Raw genomic sequence first — 24370 nt, forward strand, 5'->3', positions numbered from 1 at the left:
GGAAAGAGTACCAAGCACTAGGAAATGGACTGAGCCAGACCCAGAGGCTCCCAGGCCACCGAGGAATTCCTGAGGAAGACCCCAATCACCACATTAAGTTCCTGAATGCCTCCCCCACCCCCCGCAAGGCTTGCTTTATTCCTACCCATTTCTCCATTAGGAAGAATTTCAATAACTGAAAATATCTTAATAGAATCATATTTGAACATTTCAAAGTCACAGAATTCATTTCACTTGCCTTTGGATAAATTACTAATGATCCAAATCTGCTGAATGCCACCCATTGGCATCCATTACCCACAAGTCAAGCCCCACTGACCTCCTGATTTATGTGTCTTCTGGTGGCAGAAGATCTCAGAGTGGCCCCATTCAGCTCCAGGCCCCATCCGAGACACTAGGCCGCCTTGGGACCAGCAGGCACCTCTGCTGTGCTGACTCCCACCCTCCTGGGACAGCCAGTCCTCCAAAAAGCACCATTAGCACTGTCTCTGCGGGTGGAGCTGGCCAGGTTATATGACATTCCAGGGTCCCTGGCAGGTGTCCTGCTGACACCTGATCTTACTTTCATTATTAGTTCTCTTCTGAATCCATGATTCCAGCCCCCACCTCATCACAACGGCGTCTGCGCATTCCATATTATAAATATGGGTATTTGCTTACCTTAAATCTACCCACCATTCTGGTGCCTTCAAAGCCAGGACCATGACTTACCTAGTCTTCTTCACAGCACTGTTTTCTCCCCCGCACCTACTACGACACTCTGCACATAGTCAGAAAAGCACATGTAGCGTCTGTAGGCCACATATTAATGATTGAAGCTTTGATTTCTGTATAATGCAGCTCCTTCTGAGAGAGGAAGCACTTTCGGATGCTATGAATTATTTTCTCCTTAGGACAAATGAGAACTCTGTGAGCAGGTTTGTATTCAACGGAAAGATGAAAGCACAGAGCCCCGGGTTCCTTGTGGTGGAGGCAGGAATTGCCATAAAATGGGTGAAAAGTATAGACAGAGCTTTTGCTGCCTGTGCCTGCCCCACAGGCCTGCCTAGGTTCCAGCCTGCCTTTGTTCTCTTTTTCCACCCTCGTCTCCCATCAACACCCACTGGCACGGAGCCACTGCTGGCCTGTGGAGATCCTTTGTGTGAGTTAGAAAAAGGCATCCCTCTAGGCAGATGCAATCTCGCAGGTGCAGAGCTTGGCAAGCAGATGGTGCCTTTGGACACATTCGCAAAAAGAGCCCTTCCTCTGGGCACGACCCCCGCTGTAACACGTGACTGGACAATCAGATCACAGGTCAATTTCAGCTTCCGCGTGCTCCCTCAGCTTCATGCGGTGCAAAGCCACACAATGGATGTGGGAGCGTTCCCCGCCAGCAACGCGATGTGCCGCCCACTGCCCTCCTCTTGTCCGAGAGCCCGTTCTGTAAGACTCCTACCTCGGGAGCCTGTCCTGCACCTTATCCCAGAAGAGTCCTGTCGGATGTCTGATTTGCTGACTTCTGATAAACTAATTGTCAGTAAAAGAGACAAATACCAACTAGGTTTAAGGGACTGGCCTAAGGTTTTTCCTATGTCATCTTAGTCAATCCTCAATCCTCATAGCAATGCTTGAAGGTAGGTGTTGTTATCTCAATTTGCAGAGGAGGAAATTGGGCCCAACCTGACTGCTCGATATTCCACTTCTCTAAGCCTGTGGTTCTCTCTCCACCTGTAGGGGCTGCTGCTGCTGTATGGTGCGTACCTGGCTGGGCTGACTGACCATGTCAGCTCTCCTCCTGTGAATCAGTCCTTAACCATCATGGTTGGGGTCAACATCCTGGTACTGATGGCTGGCCTGCTTTTTGTGGTCACCAGATACTTGCACTCCTGGCCCAACCTGGTCTTTGGACTCACGTCTGGAGGCATCTTCGTTTGCACAACCACCATCAACTGCTTCATCTTTGTTCCCCAGGTATGCTCTAGGGAGAATTGGTCAGGGCTGGTCCCTTTAGTCACTCCAGAGTTTTCTACTGATATTGGAGAACTAGGAAGAAGGTGGGGGATCCTTGTGAGTGGCTGCCTCTGTCCTTCCTCAGTGTCGTGGAGGAGGTCAGCTGCGTTCCCCAGTCAGCATGAGGGAAGGCCAGACTGGGCCCAGCAGTTACCTTCACACCTGTCCCTGGGTGGGCTGCCTCACTGACCTGCTGCTCTACACTTGCAGTCTGCTTCACTCATCCCCATCCCCCACCCCCATCTTGATAATGATATTTCTTCCACTGGTTCGCGAATGAAAAAGTTTTATTTCTTCCCAGTTTGAAATTGCAGAGTCACAGGGAAAAATCTGTTTGTAACTTCATGATTTAAAATGTTTTTCTTTTCCTTTTATTAAAGGAAAATGCAGACTATTCCTCTTCTTTTTACAGTAAGAAGAAACAAAACTGTGTTTCATATTATGGGAATTAAAAAAATAATAATAAATCAGACAAGGAAGATAGAAGCAGAAGTATCCAGATAGCAGATGAGACAGTCAGAGGGAAGAAGCAGACTCAGGAGGGGAAGAGACATGCAATTGTCCCTGTCCTGGCCCAGGGACCACGGAGCCACAGACACCTCCATTACTGACCTTGGCATCAGGCACTTTCTTGGGTCCCTTCTAGTTCTCCTTTCTCTCTTCCCTTACCTCACTCCTCCCGCAAGATCCCTCCCTGATCCCCACCACAGCTTCCAGTTGACTATGCACTGCTTCTCTAGGAGGGAGCTGACCAGCCATGCCAGGGATGACCTACAGAGAGCTACGGTGTAATTATAAAAGGGGAGAGCAGGGCGTGATGGTGAGAGGCAGCCCTAGGCCCTTCACTCTTCTTTCACTCACAAATTCTCATGATATATATGTGCAACACAATAAGCAAGGATGGAAAAATCTGCAGCTGCAACACTAAAAACCAAGGATGGGCATTGCCTCTGTGCCAGCAACTGGGGGAATTTTTGCCAAGTCTTGACGCTATAAGAACTGGATGGAAGGACGCCATTGAAAGTTTGAACTTATTTGGAATGGTGCAGAAAAGTACTCTCAAAAACAGGGGCTGTTGCTCCCTGGGATATGGGGGATAGGATAGGGGAGGGACCTTTCAAAGCCCACCCCTTAGGCCCTATGGCCAACAATGTTAAATGGTAACCTCTTTGCCAGCCCCTTTCTTCCGTGCTTATGAGCGTTAAACGTGTGCTTTGCCGGCCTCCCTTATCATAAAGGCATCTGCGTGACAGAGGCTTGATGGGAGGTTTCTGAGAGGCTTTTGCTCTTCTGAAATACACCGTAAGTGTGGCTTATGCTGCCCTTTTACTTTTTCCTATTTTGAATGTTTGTTATGCCCGGAGCTATCCAATCATTTTGTGACCCTGAGGGAAAGACAAACAGAATATATTGGGATGTCGGAAAAGTCGTGACATACTTCCTTCTACGTTTTTCTATGCAAAAATGCATCATGACTTTTCTAATAACCCAATATTTAATTCATCAGAAAAATATAGCTCTTCCCATGCAAGATTATAAATTCATGGGGAAAGACCCTGTTAAGAGAGTAGGACCTATAAAGAGAGACTGCAGTTCACAAAAAGAGGATCACACATTTCTGAAGTTTGGAAAAGCCACCTTCTTCTACAGTCCAAGTTTTTAGAAGACAATGTCTTGTCAATAGGACGCAGAAGACAGTGCCTCTCTTCAACTAAAGCAAATTATCATTCAAAGGATATAATCTTAGGTAATGAAATATTGAATAGAATGAAAAACAATGTGTTAGGTTTAAAACCTCAAGGGAAACAGCAAATAGGAACTGGACACTGCAAAACAGTGAATTAATTTAAGGAAACAGAAAAAAAGCAAGACGAATATAAGTGAGAGACAAAGCCCAGTGCTGTGGTGCGGCGATAACACGAGCACCTTGCAAGGCCGGGAACCACATGTCCGACTGCAGGTTCACATCCCCAGGTAGGCCTGAAAACTTGCTGGGCATGTGCATATGCACCTAAGATCCTGAGGAGCAGGAGGGCTTGGAAAGGAGGATTATGGTAGGATGAGACTCTATCAAGGGTACTTCTCTCTTTCCCCCTCCTTCTTTCACATGTAAAAAATAATAATAATAAAATTATTAAGTGAGAGACTAGATAAGAAAATATGGAGGGACCAGCACATGGTGTAATGGTTATGTCACTGGACTCCCACGTAGTCAACCATGGTTCAAGTCCTGGACCTGGTGGCTTCAAACTCATGCCAGGCATGTGTGCATGTGTACCCAAAATCCCAAGAGGAGAATGGAGGAGAAGAGATTGTGGCGTGGCCATCAAGCAAGACTAGGGATATAATTTAGGGCTAATAGGAGCCTCTGAAAGAGAACAAAATAATTTGAAGCAGAAGTCATCATCGTGAAACTATTAGAGGAAAGCAGCCGTGGTGTAAAACAAGACCTCTGTCTAAAACTGAGTGACTCAGCAACCTCCGCAATGTGCCCCGCTTACACTTCCTTCCCCACTCTGCCTCGCATCACTGCCCCTCACCCTGAGTCCCGACCTTGCTTCCTCTGGTGTTTGAATCCCCAGCACCTGGGACACTCACGGTATCTGGGTATGAGCCCATCTGTACGGACACACCCGACAAGATGGAACACAGTTTGAAGTCTGATTCCAGCTTGAACTAAGCAACAAGCATGTGATTTGATGAAGCAGGAGCAATGGAGTTATTACAGGGTACAGGAACTGAGGGGCTGGACAGCGTCGGCACCTTCCTTCCCTTCCTTCTGTTTCATCCCCCCTCTCCTAGCTTTCTTCAGTTTACATTCTCCTACCCTAGCTTCCCTCTGTGTTCTCTCTCCTACTTTTTCTCCCCTTGAACTAACCATGATGTGAAACCCCCCAAAAAGAAATCTATTTTAGAATCTATCGTATTTTAGGTTTAGAAGGTAAGTCCTTTTTTAAAATATAAAAGTAACCGAGGTTTGTCAGATTTTCGTGTGACCCTGAATTGATTTTCCCCTTCGGTTCAAAGGTCTTTTGGGAGAAAAGTGATTCTCCCTGTGAGACTCGCCCTCTGTATTCCCGGGAGAGCAAGACAGCTTAGTAAATTTGAGAAAGTGTGTGAGGGGAGCTATGTATGTGGGCCCGTGGGTTAGGGGGTTGCTGCGGGGTGGGGTTCCTTCCTACCATGGAGCTTTCAAACCAACTGTGATGGGAAGAGTTTGTGAGAGCAAAGGAACAGATACCCACGAGGGCAGCTAGGCGGCACTAGAGAGCCAGGGGAAAGGGATGACATCAGTAAAGAAACCAGCGGGGAGCTGGAAGCTTTCTACCCAGGCCCTCAGGAAATGCCTAAGTGGTTATGCCAGGCACTGAGGTCATCACAGCAGTCAGCCAGCCTCCGTCTGTGACCTGAATGTGACCCATCCCCCCCACCCCACCACTCCCTTAGAGGCAGGCTGCACATAGTTTCTCCTGTCACCCAAAGTGTTCCACCTGCCCCTCCATGAAGACACTGAGGACTTGCTACTGGCTGGGGCTCAGAGTGACCCGCATATGCCCCAGGGCCCACACAGGACCAGCCAGCCTTTGAAAGGAAGCTTCCTTCGTTTGTTCATGCTTTTGTCCAGCCATTCATTAACTGCTGGAAACATGTACACATGGCCCCACCTTTAGGTCTAGGGAACAGACATGAAAGGAGTTAAAATTCACATGTGAAGTGCTTTGAGGAAGGTGTGCCCGGCCCGTCTGAGAACTCTGGCACCTTCTCAGTACCTGGAGCTCAGTCTTGAAGGGTTCATTGTGCAGATGGAGGAGGGACGGTGGGTGACTTGTCAGACGGTATAACACCATGATGACCAGGGGCAGAGGAGTGGGAGAGAGGAGGGTATGCTTGGAGTACCACAAGTCTTTGGGGTTTTTTTCTTTTAGTTTTTTTTTTTTTTTTTTTTCATAGACTAGGTGCACTTGCCAGAGAGAAACAGAGAGAGGGAAAGTGAGAAATCACCCCCAAGTGGGGATGGTCATGCTGCAATCCCTTCTCCATTCTCTTCTCAGGATTTTGGGCACGCACACACATGTGCCTGGTGTGATTTTCAGGCTGCTGGGTCTGGGACTCGAACCATAATTGGCCATGTGTGAGTCCAGTACCTTAGCCACCATACCTGTTGGCCCTGTCTTTGTTATTTTTGAAGCACAAATGGAAATAAGTGGCAAGAGATAAGACAGATCTGTATGGTGAGCTTCCGAAAGCCCTGGTGCGTCCTGTTGAAGACTTTATAGGTGTGTCTTGTTAGAGACTTTACATGTATTCACTTCTTATTGCCATTGTAACAAATTATCACAAATGTAGAGGCTTGAAACAATACTATCCTCTTTTCCTTCCGTCCTCCTACTTCTTTTAACAGCAAGCAGAAACTCAACATTTCCCCCAGTGAGTCTTATCCATTTCATTTATCCCATGAACAGGCATATAGTGAGTCACCCCTGTGTGCCAGGCATTGTGCTAAGTACTAATGAATGAAAAAAAAAAAAAAAAAAACCCACAGTTCCTAACCTCAAGGAACTCAGTCTAGCAGAGGAAAGAATCTGTTCTGGGGGGTCAGAAATCTGGAATGGTTATTTAGCTAAAAATCAAGGTGTCAGTAGGTCTCTATCCCTTCTAGAGCCTCTAGGGGATAATCTGTTTTCCTGTCTTTTCCAGCTTCTAGTGGCCACCTGTATTCTTTGGCTCACGGTCCCTTCCTCCACTTTCTCGGTCAGCAGTGTCGCATATTCAGATCTCTCCTCTCTCTCTGTCACCTCTGTTTCTGTTTTCTCCACCACATCATCTCTGACTCTCTGACCCTCTCACCTCCCTCATCATTACATTGAGCCCACCTATATAATCCAGAACAATCTCCCATCTCAGAATCCTTGATCACATTTGCAAAGTTCCTTTTGCCATGTAAAGGGACACGTCCACAGTTCCTAGGACTCAGGAGGTGAACGCACATCTCTGAGGGGCAGTTATTCAGCCTATCACACCCACATAGCTCGGAGGCTGGGAAAACAAGAGTGTGCCTGTCCTTCTCAAGAAGAGGCACAGAGAGGTCTTGAAATTATGATCTGAATGCCATTTATAGCTGTATTCCAGAAACCCTGAAGGGTTGAGTCTTTAGGACCAGGATCTTCATAAGTGACAGGATGGGGGAAGAGGGGATGGAGTAGAAGTAAGCTTTAGTCTAGAAGTCCTTGGCTCCACTTGGCCCGCCTCGGGAGAGACACCTAAAACCTTGGACGTGCCTTTATGCCAATGTGGACCTACCTGTTCTTCTGACAGCCCTGCGGAGAGGGCTCAGACTGGGAGGGCTGGGAGAGAGAAAGGAAAACTATACCGCTAAGGAAAGGAGAGCAGGCTGAGAGGCAGCAGAAATGTTGCAATACTGTCGGGGTCAGTGCTCAGAGACTAGTAGGTCTGTTCCATCCACCCTAATAGGTCTGTTCCATCCACCCAAGACCAGAGAGTGACCCCTGTGGTCTGTAGCGTCTTCTCCAGTAGCTCCTGAGTAGGGCAGTGAGATGACAGAGGCTCAGTGTGGAGAGGAGGCCTTCAAGAACAGGACCTGAGAGGAGAGGCTTATGGCCTGATCCAGTGCAGGTCAACAGGCTCCTGGCAATATGAAGGACTCATGTTGAGTAACAAGAGGACTTGAATGAGGTTATCATATTGAATTTGATGGCTGGATTTGGAATCCTGAGATGTATGTAATGTCATACTCCATAGTCAGAGCTTAATAAATGTTTGATGAGTGAGCAGAGAAGTCCCAGGTTCCTTGTAAGGCTACCTGCAGACACCTCAGCATCATTTCTAGAACTGTGGTGCCAGAGACTCCAGTGGGCATCACTAGGACACTGAGGCATGGAGACTCCTGAGAGAAAAAGAAAAGCCTCTACTCATGTGGCCTCCCCTGTTGTCCTCCTCACTGGCCTTCACCAGGTGGAAACGGTGTCTCAAAGGCTCAGGAGCAGACTCCTGTTTGTGAGTGTTCTGTGCTGAGCTTCATCCCCATTAGACTATACCAGCCCGTCCTTACAGATTGTGTCCCAAGGCCAGTGGCTGCTGAACAACTTTCCCTAGAACCCACAGTTAGCAGTCTCTATCTTCATCAATCACGTGCAGACATGTGGAGGGCGTGGTGTCCTGGTTACAGCCGTGGATCTGCATCTGACTAGCTGTGTGAGCTTAGACAAGTCCCACTGCTTGGGAGTTTGTCCTCATTTTTCAAAAAGAATAGTCAAATTTCAGACCGAATGTCCAAATGTTCCATCATTTTTATTGATATTTGTGGTGTTCTGTCTGTCTGAGCCTTGATTACTGATTTGGTTAGAATTCCAGACAAGGATCTAGGTTTCCAACATAGTAAGCACACCATTACTCAACAAATGAAAAATGGTCAATGACAGCTATATGCAACTAGAAAGAGTTTTATTTGAAACATACAGTGTTTAACTGCTTAGCCTGTGTTAGCTCCTCAACCCTGGCTTTCGAGTGTGACTCTAGAAGTATATTCAACTCTGGCTTCTTCTGATCAGCTTGGCAACAGGTCGGTAGATGGACTAAGGCTGTTCTATTTCATCTACCTGCCGCCTTCTTCCTTTGGTGTTTTTAAACTTTATCATCTTAACATTCTTCATTCCTCTGTCATGAGGAATGTCCCCAATGCCCTACATTTTGAGGGGAGAAAAGTTTGTGCACACATGTGCCTGTGACATTGTCATTCCCTGGCATTTATGAGAAAGAGTAAGAGAATGTGTTTCTGGGTGTGTAATTAAATAAATAACATGTGTTCTTTTATCTAACAGCTGAAGCAATGGAAGGCATTTGAAGAGGAAAACCAAACAATCAGACGCATGGCCAAATATTTCAGCACTCCCGGCAAAAGCTTCCATCCCCAGTATGAGGCACAGAACTGCCATCTGAGAGAAGAGAAAAGTTCTATGGAGAGACTCCTCACAGAAGTAAGCTATACCCTACTTAGCAGCTTCCCCTTAAAGAACTCCAATTATGCATCAGTGGTCCCCAGATGCCTTTCATGGCTAACATTCTCTTTTCCTCCCATTCCCACACTTCTTTTAACAGCAAGCAGCAGCTCAGCATCTCCCAGGGAGTCTTATCCATGTCATCTGTTCCATGAGCAGGTGTATACTGAGTAACTCCTGTGTGCCAGGCATTGTGCTTAGCGCAGAGGAATGAAAGAAATATGGTTCCTACCCTCAGGGAACTGAGTCTAGTGAAGGAAACAGATATTGATCAAGTAAACATACAGATAATCATAAATTGTGATATGAACTATGAAGGAAAAAATCAGGGTGATAAGACAGAATTGGGTGGTGGGAGCAAGGGAGCTTAATTTGGGGCAGTTGTAAAAGATTCTCTAACCTAAGAGTAGAAATTTAAGTACAAATTTGCCAGGCAAAGAGTCCTGGGAAAAGTATTCCAAGCAGGGGAAGCAGTATTAAAAAGGCCCCCTGGGACCAGCAGTTGGCATAATGGCTATGTCGCTGGACTCCCATGTAGTCAACCGCGGTTCACGCCCGGACCCCGTGGCTTAAAACTCACACCAGGCACATGTGCGTGCGTGCCCAAGATCCCAAGAGGAGAAGGGATTGTGGCGTGGCCATGCCCCCTGGGGGGTGATTTCTCGCTTTCTATCTCTCTGTCTCTCTCTGTCTGTCTGGTGAGCGCAAGTGCCCTATAGCAAAAACCTCTCAAAAAAAAAAAAAAAAAGGCCCCGAGTTGTAGTGGACCTAACTTCTGTGTTACCTAGTCTTTCTTCACAAAGAGTTGTGCCCTCAGGTCCAACATATTATGGGGCCCTTACTGTCTTTTCTAGCTACTGACTGGAGGTCTCAATTATCTCATCAGCCCATCAGCCCAGACATGTCTTCAGGGAGGAAGGGGATTACAGAAGAGCCTCCAAATGTCATTATAGCACCAAGGGAGAAACAGGCACCCTCCCTCCCCCCAGCATTTCTTTCTTCTCTACTTGAGTTGGAGTTGGCCACTCTCCAAGACTTGGGCAATATGATGTGAACTTGAAGGAAGTGCGGGGAAAAACTTGAGAGCTGCATTGCCTCGGGAGGCAGGAACAGGGGCCCAGAGAATTAGTCAGTATTCAGACACTAACTGAATGGCATTCCTTTTTTTTTTTTTTTTTCCAGTATAGAACATGCCCGAGTAGGTGATATATGGGAAGTTGTGATTTTTTTGTAATGGGACTGCCACTGAGTATTAACAGTCCCTGGTGAGAGAGGGGAACACTGGGAACCTAAAAAGACATTGCCAAAGGGATTAAGCCTGCCCTGCACCCACTGTCCCCGCTCCACTGGTCTCTGTCTCCATACCCTCAGTTCTGGGCCTTTTTGACCAGCAGAGTAATACTTCTCTATTTCTTTACTGTTGATGAAGCATTCAGGACATTATTTCAAAGCTGGATTTCTTTCCACCTGGCAAGGGAGTAACATTGCCTTTGATACTCCGTGAAGTCTTCAAAGGAGCTTTCTTTCTCTTTTTTCCCCCCAGCTGAACAGAAGGCCAGAAACTTGGCTAGAACAGTCAGGATGGTTTTCATTCACAATCAGCTGATGTTGGAACAGCCAAATGGCCTGACTCTTTAGCCTGATGGTAATTTGTGACGTGCTTTTTGTACTTCTGCCACACTACCCTGTTTCCCACACAGCGATTAAATCTGCTCTCTCCAAAAGGATGTCTTGAGTCTGCAGAAAGGGCCCAAACAGTTCACAGATGCACAGGCAGTAGAAAGTTGGCATCCATAGCACCTGCTCCACCTGGGACACCTTTCCCAGAACAGGTCTGAGAACAAGCAGCCAATCCTAGGGCCTCTGGGCAGGCCTGCATGGTTCCAGTACCTACAATCCAGCGCTGCCTTTTTTCTTTTTCTTCCCTCTTCTTTTTTAAAGGTAATTTTTTTCCCCATAGGGTATGTGTGCTCACTAGAGAGATACAGCGAGAGAGAAAATAAGAAATCACCTCCCAGGGGTATGGCCATGCTACAGTCCCTTTTTCTCCACTCCCCTCCTGGGATTTTGGGCATGCACACTTGTGCTTGGCATGATTTTCAAGCCTCCAGGTGTGAGACTCGAATCATGTGGTCAGCCATGTGGGAGTCCAGCACCTTAACCACTATGCCACCTTTTGTCCCCTCTTGTTTTCTTTTTTAATTGCCACCGGGCTTGTGTGCTCACCAGAGAAAGACAAAAAGAAAGGGAGAAGAAGGAAGCACTCCCAGTGGGATGTAGTCACGCCCCAATCCTATCTCCTCCATATGCCCATCTTGTCAAGATCTTGGGCATGCACACTTATGTGCCTGGCATGTTTTTCAAGCCACTGAGGCCAGAACTTGAACTGTGGTTGAACATGTGGGATCTGACTGCCTTAACCACTAGACTACAGGACCAGTCCTCCTGCACGGCCTTTTAGATAAGCACAAGTCTCCCTCTTGCCACAGTATGTCCTCCCAGGGGTATGGCCATGCTACAGTCCCTTTTTCTCCACTCCCCTCCTGGGATTTTGGGCATGCACACTTGTGCTTGGCATGATTTTCAAGCCTCCAGGTGTGAGACTCGAATCATGTGGTCAGCCATGTGGGAGTCCAGCACCTTAACCACTATGCCACCTTTTGTCCCCTCTTGTTTTCTTTTTTAATTGCCACCGGGCTTGTGTGCTCACCAGAGAAAGACAAAAAGAAAGGGAGAAGAAGGAAGCACTCCCAGTGGGATGTAGTCACGCCCCAATCCTATCTCCTCCATATGCCCATCTTGTCAAGATCTTGGGCATGCACACTTATGTGCCTGGCATGTTTTTCAAGCCACTGAGGCCAGAACTTGAACTGTGGTTGAACATGTGGGATCTGACTGCCTTAACCACTAGACTACAGGACCAGTCCTCCTGCACGGCCTTTTAGATAAGCACAAGTCTCCCTCTTGCCACAGTATGTGCACAGAGCCTGACTCCAGCTTTGTGGTTTGCAGTTTCCTCTGCTACTCTCGTGTCTTCCTCTTACTCTCCCGAGATCTGGGCAGTCCGTCTTCTCATTCTGGACTCTCTTTCCCCTACAGTGGGGGAAGGAATCCCCTGGAAGCTGTTTGGGGCCACATCTGTCGCTGCTTTCCAGGCTGGGTGGAGGCTAGCTAGAACCTTCCCAATCCAAAGGTTGAAGAGCTTTCTATATTCTGCAGTAGAGAAAACTCATCTATCGCTCTTCTTTCTTGAACCTTAACATAAAAGGTCGAGTCCATTTCCGTACGGCCTGCACCCTATGAAACATGCCTGTGGACGCTTCCCCTCCCCAAGTGTGCCGAAAGTAGTCATCGATAAACTCCTTTAAACGAGCGGCCACGGTGGGTCTCACACCATGCCTCTAATTAGTACACAGCCATGGTGAAAATAGAGTCCCACCTCCTTTCCTGGAGGAAGGGACATGCACTGTTTAGGTTGACCTTTCTAAGTCTGTCTCCAGCCAGCTTCACATGTTCGGTGTGCAGAAGAGTTTTCCTCCCAACTCAATATTTATAGTACAAAGGGGTTTTCGAAAAGTTCACAGAAAATGCGGATTACCAAAAAAACACGCGTGGACTTCACATGTGTTTGCACCAAAATCCTCTCGTACTTTGATTCCATTTTTCCATGAACTTTTTGAAGTCCTTCACATTTTCCAACTCAAAGGAGTCTGAAATATGGCAAAGGAGTTTGGCTATGGCACCAAAAGGCAGCGCTCGGATTTCACCTGCCCTGCCGGAGTGGTATCATCAGAGTGGTGTCATCAGCGGGTGGCTCCTGCCTTCCTCTGTGAGGCGGTGGAGATAAGAATGTGCAGGGTGGCTTCAGGAGGAGGAGGGTCTGCAGGAGGAGGGGGGCGAGGTCCCTCCTGTGTAGCGTCACACTCACCCTGAGGTCTGCAGGACCTGAACATCTCCTGGTGAGTCCCGCCATCTGCCTTACCCTGCAACACCCAGGCCTTCCTGCTCTGCGGGGAGGGAAGAGGGAGTGCAGGCAGGATGGTGCTCAGCTGCAGGTCCCTTCTGCCTTGTTCAACACTCACTCACTGGTCCTGGACATTCTCCTAGAGGCCAAAGAAGGGGGCTAAACCAGGAGGAAATCGGCAGTTCCAGCTATCAGAAAAATCACCTTCCTGCTTATACATGGGGAGCAGTGGGTCGGCCTGGGAGCTGCTGCCTGATTCTTGTCTGTTTTACTTAAATTACTGCTCTCTTAAGGGATCATTTCTGGGCAACCGTCCTGTGTGAACTTGAGCAGAAACTACAGGTTCAGTTCATAGGCAACTTATAATAGTTCTTCTAGAAAAGGAACATCCTTTTGTTTCTAGGTCATAATAAATGAATGTCCACATGCTCACCCTCAGTTTCTAGAGAGGGTGGTATCAAAGAAGTGGCATGTTGGTATTCAGACAAGCACTTCCTAGAACGTAACACAGGTGTCATCACCTTCCTCAATCCCTCAACCCCATGTCCTCTGCCTGGACCATCAGTTCCCTGTGAAGAGCTCATCCCCACTCCTCCACCTTTGAGTGTCAGACACTTCCCAAGGGGGGCACGCAGTCAGCTAGAGTGTCAGTGCCTGCCCCATGGGACGCCGTCCAGGAGCAGTCAGACCCTGTCCACCCACTCCGACACTGTACTTCATGCCCTGTGATCTTGCAGGTGGGATGAGCACACCTCTGTGGCTCTCACCTGCCAGCCCTCCCAGGCAGAGCCTGTTTATCAGCTCACATCAGTGCAGCAGGCACGTGGTGGCTTCATAACAGAACCGTCCCAGTCTCATTCCCCCACTTGCCCCATTCCAGATCTGCTGAGTTAAGCCATCAGGCCCAAGGATCCTCATTTTTGCTTTGGGTTTGTTTTTTTTTTTAAGCTTCCCTTATAACATTGATGCACATAATTCTTTAGGAAATCACCACAGGTATTGCCACGTGGTAGCTTTGGCCTCTCTTCATGAGGGGTCTGACTCAGAGATGCAGCAGGCACGTGGTGGCTTCATAACAGAACCGTCCCAGTCTCATTCCCCCACTTGCCCCATTCCAGATCTGCTGAGTTAAGCCATCAGGCCCAAGGATCCTCATTTTTGCTTTGGGTTTGTTTTTTTTTTTTAAGCTTCCCTTATAACATTGATGCACATAATTCTTTAGGAAATCACCACAGGTATTGCCACGTGGTAGCTTTGGCCTCTCTTCATGAGGGGTCTGACTCAGAGAGGTGACGGCACCAACCTGGGAGTCACGTGGCTTCCTCTTGGCTCCAGCCTTGTTTAGCCCGGGAATTTCCACCCTTCTTCCAGTTCTTCCCATTTTCTAACCATTTAGCAAGAAGCAAAATAATTGTTTTCCCATTTGTTTAGCCATGGGAGGTGTACGTTGAATTCACCTGTCTTTTGCAAAGGTGTGACAACCCAGCATTGGACCATCCAAACATTATCTGGGCTGGTGCCTTGCAGAATGACCTGACTCTCAGTTCTGGAGCAAGTAGACTTTGGCTAGACCGTGCCCCCTCCCTTTTCACAGTGGCACTGCACATCTGGGGACGGAAGGAGGAAACAAAGATAAGATGACAGTAAGTGACAGCTAGCCCTTGTGGAGCACCAGATGGCAGTTATTGTGCTAAACACTTATTATGTATTAACTTAGTAATAAAAGAAGGACTACTTCAGGGTCCAAGGCCACCAACCAGCACCTTAGGAGAACTAAAATTTAAAGCAAGGTCTTCTGAAGCCACACTTTCTCCATTGTGGCAGGCAACATGAAGCCCTCAATGGCATTTTTGTTGATGATTTTGCTTTTCTTTTGCAGAAAAATGCTGTGATTGAAAGCCTGCAGGAACAAGTAAACAACGCCAAAGAGAAGCTAGTGAGGCTGATGTCAGCAGAGTGTGGCTATGACCTCTCAGTGTCGAATGTCCCACCTGCCTTGTCCCAGAGCAAGGATGTCCAGGCTGCAGCATCTGTCCACAGCCTGGCAGCTCCAGGGCCTTTGCAATGCCTCTCTGACTCTCAGGGTGATCCCAGCACAGCTGCCCAGGACTCCCAGCATCCCTCGGGGCCCTCCTCTCAGTTATACAACCTTCAGGGATCTGTGAAGGACACCAGCCCCTCTCCAGGGCAGGAGGAGAAGACATCTGACTTCAAAGACTTTTCTGATCATTTAGACTTGGGCTATAGCCAGAAGTCACAGGCCAACGAAAGCCAGCATCCAGAAAGAGGAGGCCAAGTACACATGGAGCCCAGCGGGAGATTCATAGCAGGTAGAGGGGGCTCTGATCCCCAGAGACAGAAGCAGCTAGAGAACTCACAGGAGTCCCCAGAGCGGCTGCCAAGGGTCAATTCAGTAATCAGGGAGAAGCTCCAGGAAGTGTTACAAGATCTGGGCCTGGGCCCTGAAGCCCTCCTTCCCTCCTCACCTTCCTGTCCTCCCCAGTCCTGGAAGAGTAGTGCTGCCCACAGCCCCCAGAAGGTACCCTTCTCCAAGGAGCTGGGCTTTAGCCCCTACATTGTGAGGAGAAGGCGGGCCGCTCAGCGGGCTCGCTCACACGTTCCTGGCTCTGCACCCACATATATGGGGCGTCGGGCAAACAGGGTTGTATCTGGGGCATGCGGTGGCATGACTGTACAGAATGGAAACAGCCCCAGCCCGGACCCCCAAACTGCCGATTCCAGAGTACCAAGAGCTTCTTCCAGGAAGCCTCCAGGACTCCCAGATCTAGGTACCCAAGAAGGCAGCAAACAATGCCAGACAGAGCCCCAGAGGGCGGAGGGGAACGAAGCAGTCTTAACTCACCAGTCTTCTGCTTCTAGCCAGGTGCTGAGTCCCGCTGCCCTTCGCCTATCCAAAGCCTCACTAGACCTGCCTGAGCAGCAGCTGCTGCGGCCCCCCGCAGCCTCAGGCTGTCCCTCCTTGTCTTCTCAGCGCAACTGCCTGGACACCGAGTCCAGCAGCTCAGATGAGTTCTTCTGCCGCTGCCACCGGCCCTACTGTGAAATCTGCTTCCAGAGCTCCTCTGCCTCCAGTGACAGTGGCACATCAGACTCTGACCCTGAGCCTGATGGAGGACTGGCTTCCTGGGAGAAGCTCTGGACCTGCCCCAAGCCCATTGTGAACTTCAAAGATGACTTGAAACCCACACTGGTGTGAAAAGCAGCAGAGCTGGTCTGACAAAGAGATCCATCCAGGACAAGCTGGGCCCAGCCTACAGAAGAGCCGATCCTGGTGTTCAGGGGACAGACCAGTACTTACCAAGCTTCAGCTGCGCTCACCGTGTTACTGTGACACCTCTTGGGCTATACAAAGAGAGGTGCTGCCTGTCTCGTTACTACCTCACAGCATCACTGTAACGGACTCCAGTTGAGTGACTAAAAGATATTGACTCCTTGGCCACGAGGTGCTAAATGAGCATGCAGGGCCTTCTGTCCAGGTCAGCTAGCACTCTACGAAACTCTTAATATATACCAGATGGATGGCTGGGTACACAGACCTCTGGAGAGTGGATGGGAAACTTCTGCAGAACCTGAGTGATAGATTGTGACTCCCATGCACTGACTTTTGGTAGGCAAACCTACCAGGAAGATAAATCTATGTCCTTGGTGCTCCTGCTCCAGGAACAGGGTGGTCTTATTTCTGATGAAGGTTGTGAACAGCACTGACCAACTTCCAGCCAGACTCAGCTCAAGTCACCATTGTTTCTCATTCACATCTTCCCACCATCCCGACACCTTTCTATTATCCCTGACTAGTCAGGTCTCCATGTGTTCACAGGCTACCCAGGTGTCTCTCCTGGGCCCTGATGGTATCCAGGCCTCTCCCAGTCCTGTGACCCATCTCCGTGACCCCCAGTATACAGTTTTGCACTGGGTAGAAGTGTGTGCTGATAACCTCTATCCAGGCAATGGAGACCTTGTTGGTCAAGAGGTGCTTTTGGTGCCATTGAGGTTACATTACCACTGACAGACATATAAATTTGGAAACAACGTAGAGTAATAGGAAGGGAAAAATGGGGAACAAAAAGGCAGGAAAGAAAACATTTTGAACATTAAACTTTACTCTGGCAGGATGGTTGGCAATATCAAATTTTGGCAATCCCTTATGACAGTCCTGTGAAGGGGTCACTCTCAGTTTTACAGGGAGGGAAGCCAAGGCTGAGAGAAGAGAGGTAACTTTCCTGACTTCCCACTGCTAGAGAGTGGCTGATGGACTTGCACACATTTCCTGGGACTCCATAGGGGTGGGTGTCCCCAGGAACACATCTCTTCACTAGTTCTTGGAGTGATTGGTAGGGCTTGGCAGACCAGACAGTAAAGCAAGGGTGGTATAAAAACCCTGAGATATCCCCACCCTCTGGTCCAGAATAACAAAACTGGGTTCCTCGCCTCAGCAAGCAGGCCTCCACATCCTCACTGCCACAGGGCATGCCCACGCTCTGGAGGGATTCTGGGAGTTAGCGAAGGGTGAATGCCAGGAACGCATGCACCAAAGCCGCAGGGAGCACAGCTGGGTCCACTGTGCTTACTGCTGAGCTGGTTGTCATCCACAGGCTGCTCCCTGCCCCACTCCTGCACGTGCTTCTGCAGGTGTGCACGTGTTTGCAGGAAAGAGTTTGGGCCTATTTAGGTATGCTCTGAGGGGGGCATTTGTCTCTAAATGTCTCAGATTTCTCACAAACTCTCTAGGACTGCTGACACTTTGTGATTCTCCAGGCACGGGACCAGGAGGCCCTCTTGGTAAATAGCTTCTTCTGTCATCTCCTTTTAAATACGAATGTCATAATTTATTCTGCATGTGGGTTTGTAGTTTCTGCTTGTGTTGTGTGTACGTTGTCCAGGCGATACCTTAATAAAAGAGAAGTTATTTCCAAGGCAAGCCTTTTTGGAAATTGTCATCTTGGGCTGGGGAAGAGACACCTGGAGAAGTCTGAAACATCCGAAAGAAATGCAGAAACCATCGGAATTGCTGCTGGGTTACAGTATTCTACCCAACTTCCATTTATAACAGATTCTACTGAGGTCTCCATGTACAGCTTCCTGTCTCAGAAACACTCTCCTCAGTAGATAGAGGAAATGCCAAAGACCCTGGGCTCTCCCCTACCCGCTAGAGACCAGGGGCTGGGCTTCATCTTTGCTCCCTTCTCTCCAGTGTGTCCCAGCCTGTTGTCCATTCCTGTGGAATCCTTCTGGACTGCTCATTCTCTTTGTTCCTAGGCCCTTGATCCCACCATCCTGGCCCTTCCACATCTCCATCTTTTTTCTCTCTAGAAATTCTTCCCCCACTTTGTGTACCTTGTGAATTATTCACCCGTCCAGATTCAGGTGGAGCATACATTCTCTCTGACTGATTAAGGAAGGATGTTTTGGGGTCCATCTTTTGGACTCAGCTGCATTGGGGCTTCTGTTATCCATTTTACCTAGAATGACTTGGTGACTCTTGCTAGACCTGGTTGAAAAGGTGAAGAGTCTACCCTGAATTTTCCTTACTTACCATGTGGTTTAAAAACTATGAGCCACACATCATGTCTGCCTGCCCGAAAATGCTGTCTTCAACTCCGATGTCTACTCTGAGCACCACCCCCCATCCTCACCCCTAGCCAACTCCTTTCCTGAAGATTTTCCGTCATGATTTCTTAAAGGGATGAGTGTGCCATGATTTGGGCATGTGCATGGTTGTTATACTCTTGAAGAAAAGCAGTAAATTCTGCATAAAAATCCCAGAGAGGGAAACATTGCCTCTGCTGCTGTCATCCAGGCTCTATGTCGGTCCAAGGGCATGACATGGAGCTAGAGTCAGATTCCGAGCCCAGCGTGTGTTCTCTGCTGGGCTCGGAAAATCTTGGAATTGAAGGTGTCCATCCTACTCCCAAAGTCTTTTCCTGTCTCCTGTCCTGTCCCAAACTCTCTTTGCTTTAAGGAGCAATGTGGCCTTCTTGGAGTTATAGAGGGGAGAAAAGCTTCAGAGATAGGAGGCATGTTTTTAAAGAAGCATATCACTTTGAAAGTGGTAAAGAGAAAAGATGCAAGTTACATAAACTCTCTTCTATGTCTGAATTTATTGTATTATGTTTTGCTGTGTCTCCTCCACAGATTTTTAAGTTCCTAAAAGCATGACTATGCCTTCCTCGTCTTTGGATCTCGTCTAGGGTAGCCACTGAAGAGCTTTGCACAAGTACAAGCCCAGCAACACCTTGATGGATTGGTTTCTGGGTGATAAATAGGTGAAACAGAGGGAGATGAAGATCCAGTTCTGGGGCTAAAGCAAAGGAACAGAAAGGGAGTTGTGTAATCTGCTTTCACTGCCTTCTAATGAATGAAGAGCATGAAATGACATTTATAACAGGCCCAGACACAACTGGATCTGAAAACAACAGCACTTTCAGTCTTTTAGGTAGAGGCGGCATAGGGTAGTGGAGTTCATAGAAGAGAAGCAAGAAAGTTATTTTAATAAAGATCTTTTGGAATCAGCAGGTTATGTTATTGGACTCCCACAGAATCAACTGTGGTTCAAGTCTCAGACCCTGAGACTTAAAACTCACACTGAGAACGTGAGCATGCATGCTCAAGATCCCAAGAGGAGAATGGAGAAGGGACTGCAGCATGGCCATCCTCCCTGGGAGGTAATTTCTCACTTTCTGTCTGTCTCTCTCTGTCTCTCCAGCGAATGCACACTCCCTATAGCACAACACTCTCTAAAAAGAAAGAAATAAAATAAAGATGTTTTAAAAAATGCTTTATTCACAGGCCTATTCATGAATAACAAGCAGGATTAGCACGACAGTCTGTTCATCTTTATCACCATCACTTTCTGGAATGCTGTTTCTCAGTGTCCCAAACAAAGCAGTTTCTTCACCCCCTCTGATTGCTGCATTTTTCCGAGTAAACTTGCCTAGGCTGTCTTAAGGAAGGGTTTGATGCAATGATGGTGTTCAGGAGGCTCAAAACACGAGATCACAGGTCTTTGTACTGACTTCACTTTTCTTTGCCTCCTATACCTATTCTGACCTCTTTCTTCCTGTAATGTTCTGGATCTTAGCATCCTCAACCAAACCACATTTGACTTTGAGATGTTCATTTCACTATTGAGGTCACAAAGGGACAGGAAATGCCAGAGCCACAAGGCAAAATAACCTGTTGTGAGCTTCACACAATCTGGGTCAGGGTTTCCCAAGACACAGGCTCAGAGGATAAGTGCTTGGGAAAGGCTCTGGAAAAGTAAGTACATGACTAAGAGAAAAGCAAAAGGATAGGGAAAAAGGGAAGGAGAGTAAGTCCAAAGAACAGAGAGAAACAAGAGGGAAAGATAGTGAAGGAAGAAGTCAGGCAAAGAGCAAAAGACACTCTGCTTGCCTCTGTCAGTAGATAGTTTGTTGGTTGCCTCTCATGTAAATAAATGGCTCCAGTTCTGAGCTGAGAGAAGGGGAGGCTTGCTTCTACAAAGAAAGGTAGAGATACCTTTGCAGAGCCCTTTTCTCAGTGTGAATGTGGCTCTTAGTTCATTTCTCCACTTTCCCCACTACACCGTGAACTCCTTGTGCCTGAAACTTGTTAGAATTTTCTTGGTAACCCCACAACTAGTGCTGTGCCTGCATGGTTGATGTTCAGTGAGTTTGTCAAAAGAAATAAATTAAAGAAGAAAGATTGGCTTAAGTAGAACTGTGTTAAGAGGGACTTCAGTGAAGGGACCAGCAGTTAGTGTAATGGCTATGTTGCTGGACTCCCATGTAGTCGACCGCGGTTCGCGTCCTAGACCTGGTGACTTTAAACTCATGCCAAGCGCGTGTGCGTGCGTGCCCAAGATCCCGAGTGGAGCATGGAGAAGGGATTGTGGTGTGACCATCCGCCCTGGGGGGTGATTTCTCGCTTTCTGTCTCTCTGTCTCTCTCTCTGTCTGACGAGCGCATGCACCCTGTGGCAAAAACTTCTCCCCCCCCCAAAAAAAAAGAGAGAGAGAGACTCCAGTGAAGAAGCTCACAAAAATTCACGTGGGAGCCCAGGCTTATGTACCTCATCTGTTTATATGATGGATGACAGTATGCTGAGTCACCTACATCTAAGTCCTCTTGATTCTCCCAAACTTTTATAAAGCCTCTATTACCTTGACACCAAAACCAGACAAGGACATGATAAAAAAGGAAAACTATAAACCAATATCCCTGATGAATACTGATATGAACATTTCAATAAGATACTAGCAAACCAAATCCAACAACATACCAAGAAATTTATACACCATGACCAGGTAGGCTTTATCCCAGGAGTGCAAGGATGGTTCAATGTACATAAATCAATAAACGTAATACAATACATTAGCAGAAAGAAATATAAAAATATATAATCACTTTAGGGTCAGCAGTTGGAGTGATGGCTGAAGCACTGGACTACATGGCTGATCGTGGTTTGAGTCCCAGACCTGGTGACCTGTTTTCTTACTTTCCCCCCCCCCCCCAGTCTCTCTGCCTCTCTTTGGACAAAATAAATAATAATAATAATAGTAATAATAAAGAAAATTAAATAAAATAATCCTTTAAAAATCTTTATATATATATATATATATGATCATATCTATAGATCCAGAAAAAGCATTTAATAAAATACGACATCCCTTCATGATCAAGATGCTCAGCAAAATTGGGTAGAATATATTGGGCCATCAGAAAAGTCATGATATATTTTTTCTGTTTTTCTATGCAAAAATGTGTCATGAATTGTCTGATGACCCAGTAATAAAAGCCATATATGACAGACCTACTGCAAACATACTGAATGGGGAAAAGCTAAAAGCTTTCCCGTTAAAGACTGAAGCATGGGGCCAGTTGTTGGCATAATGGCTATGTCACTGGACTCTCAATGTAGTCAACCACGATTCAAGTCCTGGACCTGGTGGCTTAAACTCACGCCAGTTGCATGTGCGTGTGTGCCCGAGATCCTGAGAGGGACTGGAGGAGAAGGGATTGTGGCATGGCCATCCCTCCTGGGGGGTGATTTCTCACTTTCTATCTCTGTTTCTCTCAGTCTTTCCTGGCGAGCACACATACCCTATAGTAAAAACCTCTAAAAAAAAAAAAAAAAGATAGAACTGAAACATGACAAGGCTGCCCACTCTTTCTTTTAATATAGTGTTGGAAGTCCTTTTTAATGTAGTGTTGGACATCCTAGACAATGCAGTCAGACAAGAGAGCAAAATAAAAGGCATTTAGTTAAGAAAAGAAAAAATTAAACTGTCCCTACTTGCAAATGAAATGATTGTATACATAAAAAATCCAAAGGAATCCATGAAAAAAACTCCTAGAAATGTTAAATGAATTCAGTAAAGTTGAAAGATATAAAGTCAATATACAAATATTTATAGCATTTTTGTACATCAACAATGAACAGACTGGGACAGTAAAAAAGAAAGCAATCCCATGTACCATAGCTACAAAACAAATAAGATATCTAGGAATAAATCTAACCCGAGAGGTGAAAGCCTTCTACAAGGAAAACTATGAAAAATTGAAAAAAAATTATGATACCAGAAAAACAGAAGGACATCCCATGCTCTTGGACTGAAATAATCAATATAATCAAAATGTCCCTTATACCCAAATTAATTTACACATTCCATACAATTCCAATCCAATTACGTGATATATTCTTCACAGAAATAGAAGAAAAAGTTTCAAGATTTGTCTGGAATCAAAAAGACCTCATATTTCCGATGCAATACTGTACCAAAAAAAAAAAAAGTAGGAGGCATCTCACTCTTTTCCGGTTGGAACCATGGAGGGTGTTCACAAGAAGAAAAAGAAGGTTCCTGCTGTGGCAGAAACCAAGAAAAAGGTTCCTGCTACAGCTGAAGCCACCAAGAAAAAGGTTCCTACTGTGCCAGAAACCCTTAAGAAAAAGTAAAGAGATTTTGCAGAGCTGAAGATCAAGTGCCTGAGAAAGTTTATTCAAAAGATGCTTCAAAAGGCAAGGAGGAAGCTTATCTATGAACAAGGTGAGCACTGTCATAAGGAATACAGACAGATGTACAGAACTGAGATTCACATGGCCAGGATCTCAAGAAAGGCTGGCAACTTCTGTGTACCTGCAGAACCCAAATTGGCATTTGTCATCAGGATCAGAGGTTCCAATGGAGTGAGCCCAAAGGTTTGAAAGGTGTCACGGCTTCTTCGTCTTCGCCAGATCTTCAATGGCACCTTTGTTAAGCTCAACAAGGCCTCAATTAACATGCTGAGAATTGTGGGACCATATATTGCATGAGGATACTTGAACTTGAAGTCAGTAAGTGAACTGATCTATAAGTGTGGTTATGGCAAAATCAATAAGCAAATTACTTCAATAGATAACTCTTTGCTCAATCTCTTGATAAATTTAGCATCATCTGCATGGAGGATCTGATTCATGAAATCTATAATACTGGAAAATGCTTTGAAGAAGCAAATAACTTCCTGTGGTCCTTCAAATTATTTTCTCCACAAAGTGGAATGAAGAAAAAGACCACCCATTTTGTAGAAGGTGGAGATGCTGGCAATCGGAAAGACCAGATCAACAGACTTATTAGACTGATGATCTAAGGTATCCACCATGATTATTTTTGTAATCTTGTCAGTAAATAAACAGAGTAGCTGTTTCTAGGCTGCGATATATTGTTGTATTAGTAACTTTTTTGTTAGCTTGCCTCTGCCTTCCCTTAACTATTGTGGCACTTCTTGGTGTTTGGTAAAATTAAGCCAAAATTTCTGCAAGACTAAAGTCCATTTTTCATTTTGCAAAAATCACTTAAGGACTTACGAAAGACTTTTCCTACACCAGAAAGGCCTAATGTTTCCCCTTTGAATAGTGCTGAGTAAAAATGGTTTATTTGGGGAACAAGCAGTTAGCGTAATGACTATGTCACTGGACTCCCACGTAGTCGACCGCAGTTTGTGTCCCGGACCCAGTGGCTTAGAACTCACGCCGGGTGTGTGTGCGTGCGTGCCCAAGATCCCGAGAGAAGAATGGAAGAGAAGGGATTGCAGCGTGACCATCTCCCCTGGGGGGTGATTTCTTGCTTTCTATCTCTATGTCTCTCTCTGTCTGGCTGGCAAGTGCACGCACCCTATAGCGAAAACCTCTCCAAAAAAAAAAAAAAAAAAGATTTTGGAGAAAACATATTTCAAGGCATCCATATGTGATTTGTAGGTAAGGTAATAAAATGAAGGTCAGTTCACACACACACACACACACACACAAGAGGCATTTCACTATCTGACTTTAAAGTATATTGCAGAAACCAGCAGTTGGCATAATGGCTATGTCACTGGACTCCCATGTGGTCAACTGTGGTTCAAGTTCTGGACCCGGTAGCTTA

The 24370-nt window shown here is 46.7% G+C and overlaps 1 protein-coding gene across 1 annotated transcript in view; it reads left to right on the forward strand.

Annotated features, from left to right (window-relative positions):
- The window catches only part of LOC102477562 (putative G-protein coupled receptor 156), a gene marked incomplete at its 5' end in the record, with an annotated part of 29469 nt that extends 10711 nt beyond the window's left edge, over positions 1-18758 (forward strand). Inside the window, 3 exon segments of the mRNA XM_014583173.2 lie at positions 1714-1950; positions 8829-8984; positions 14849-18758. Of these exon segments, the coding sequence (XP_014438659.1) occupies positions 1714-1950; positions 8829-8984; positions 14849-16186 (1731 nt within the window).
- Between the last annotated feature and the right edge of the window lie 5612 nt (positions 18759-24370).

Source organism: Tupaia chinensis, unplaced genomic scaffold (assembly GCF_000334495.1).
Source record: "Tupaia chinensis unplaced genomic scaffold, TupChi_1.0 Scaffold144135_1, whole genome shotgun sequence".
Classification (NCBI taxonomy): domain Eukaryota; kingdom Metazoa; phylum Chordata; class Mammalia; order Scandentia; family Tupaiidae; genus Tupaia; species Tupaia belangeri.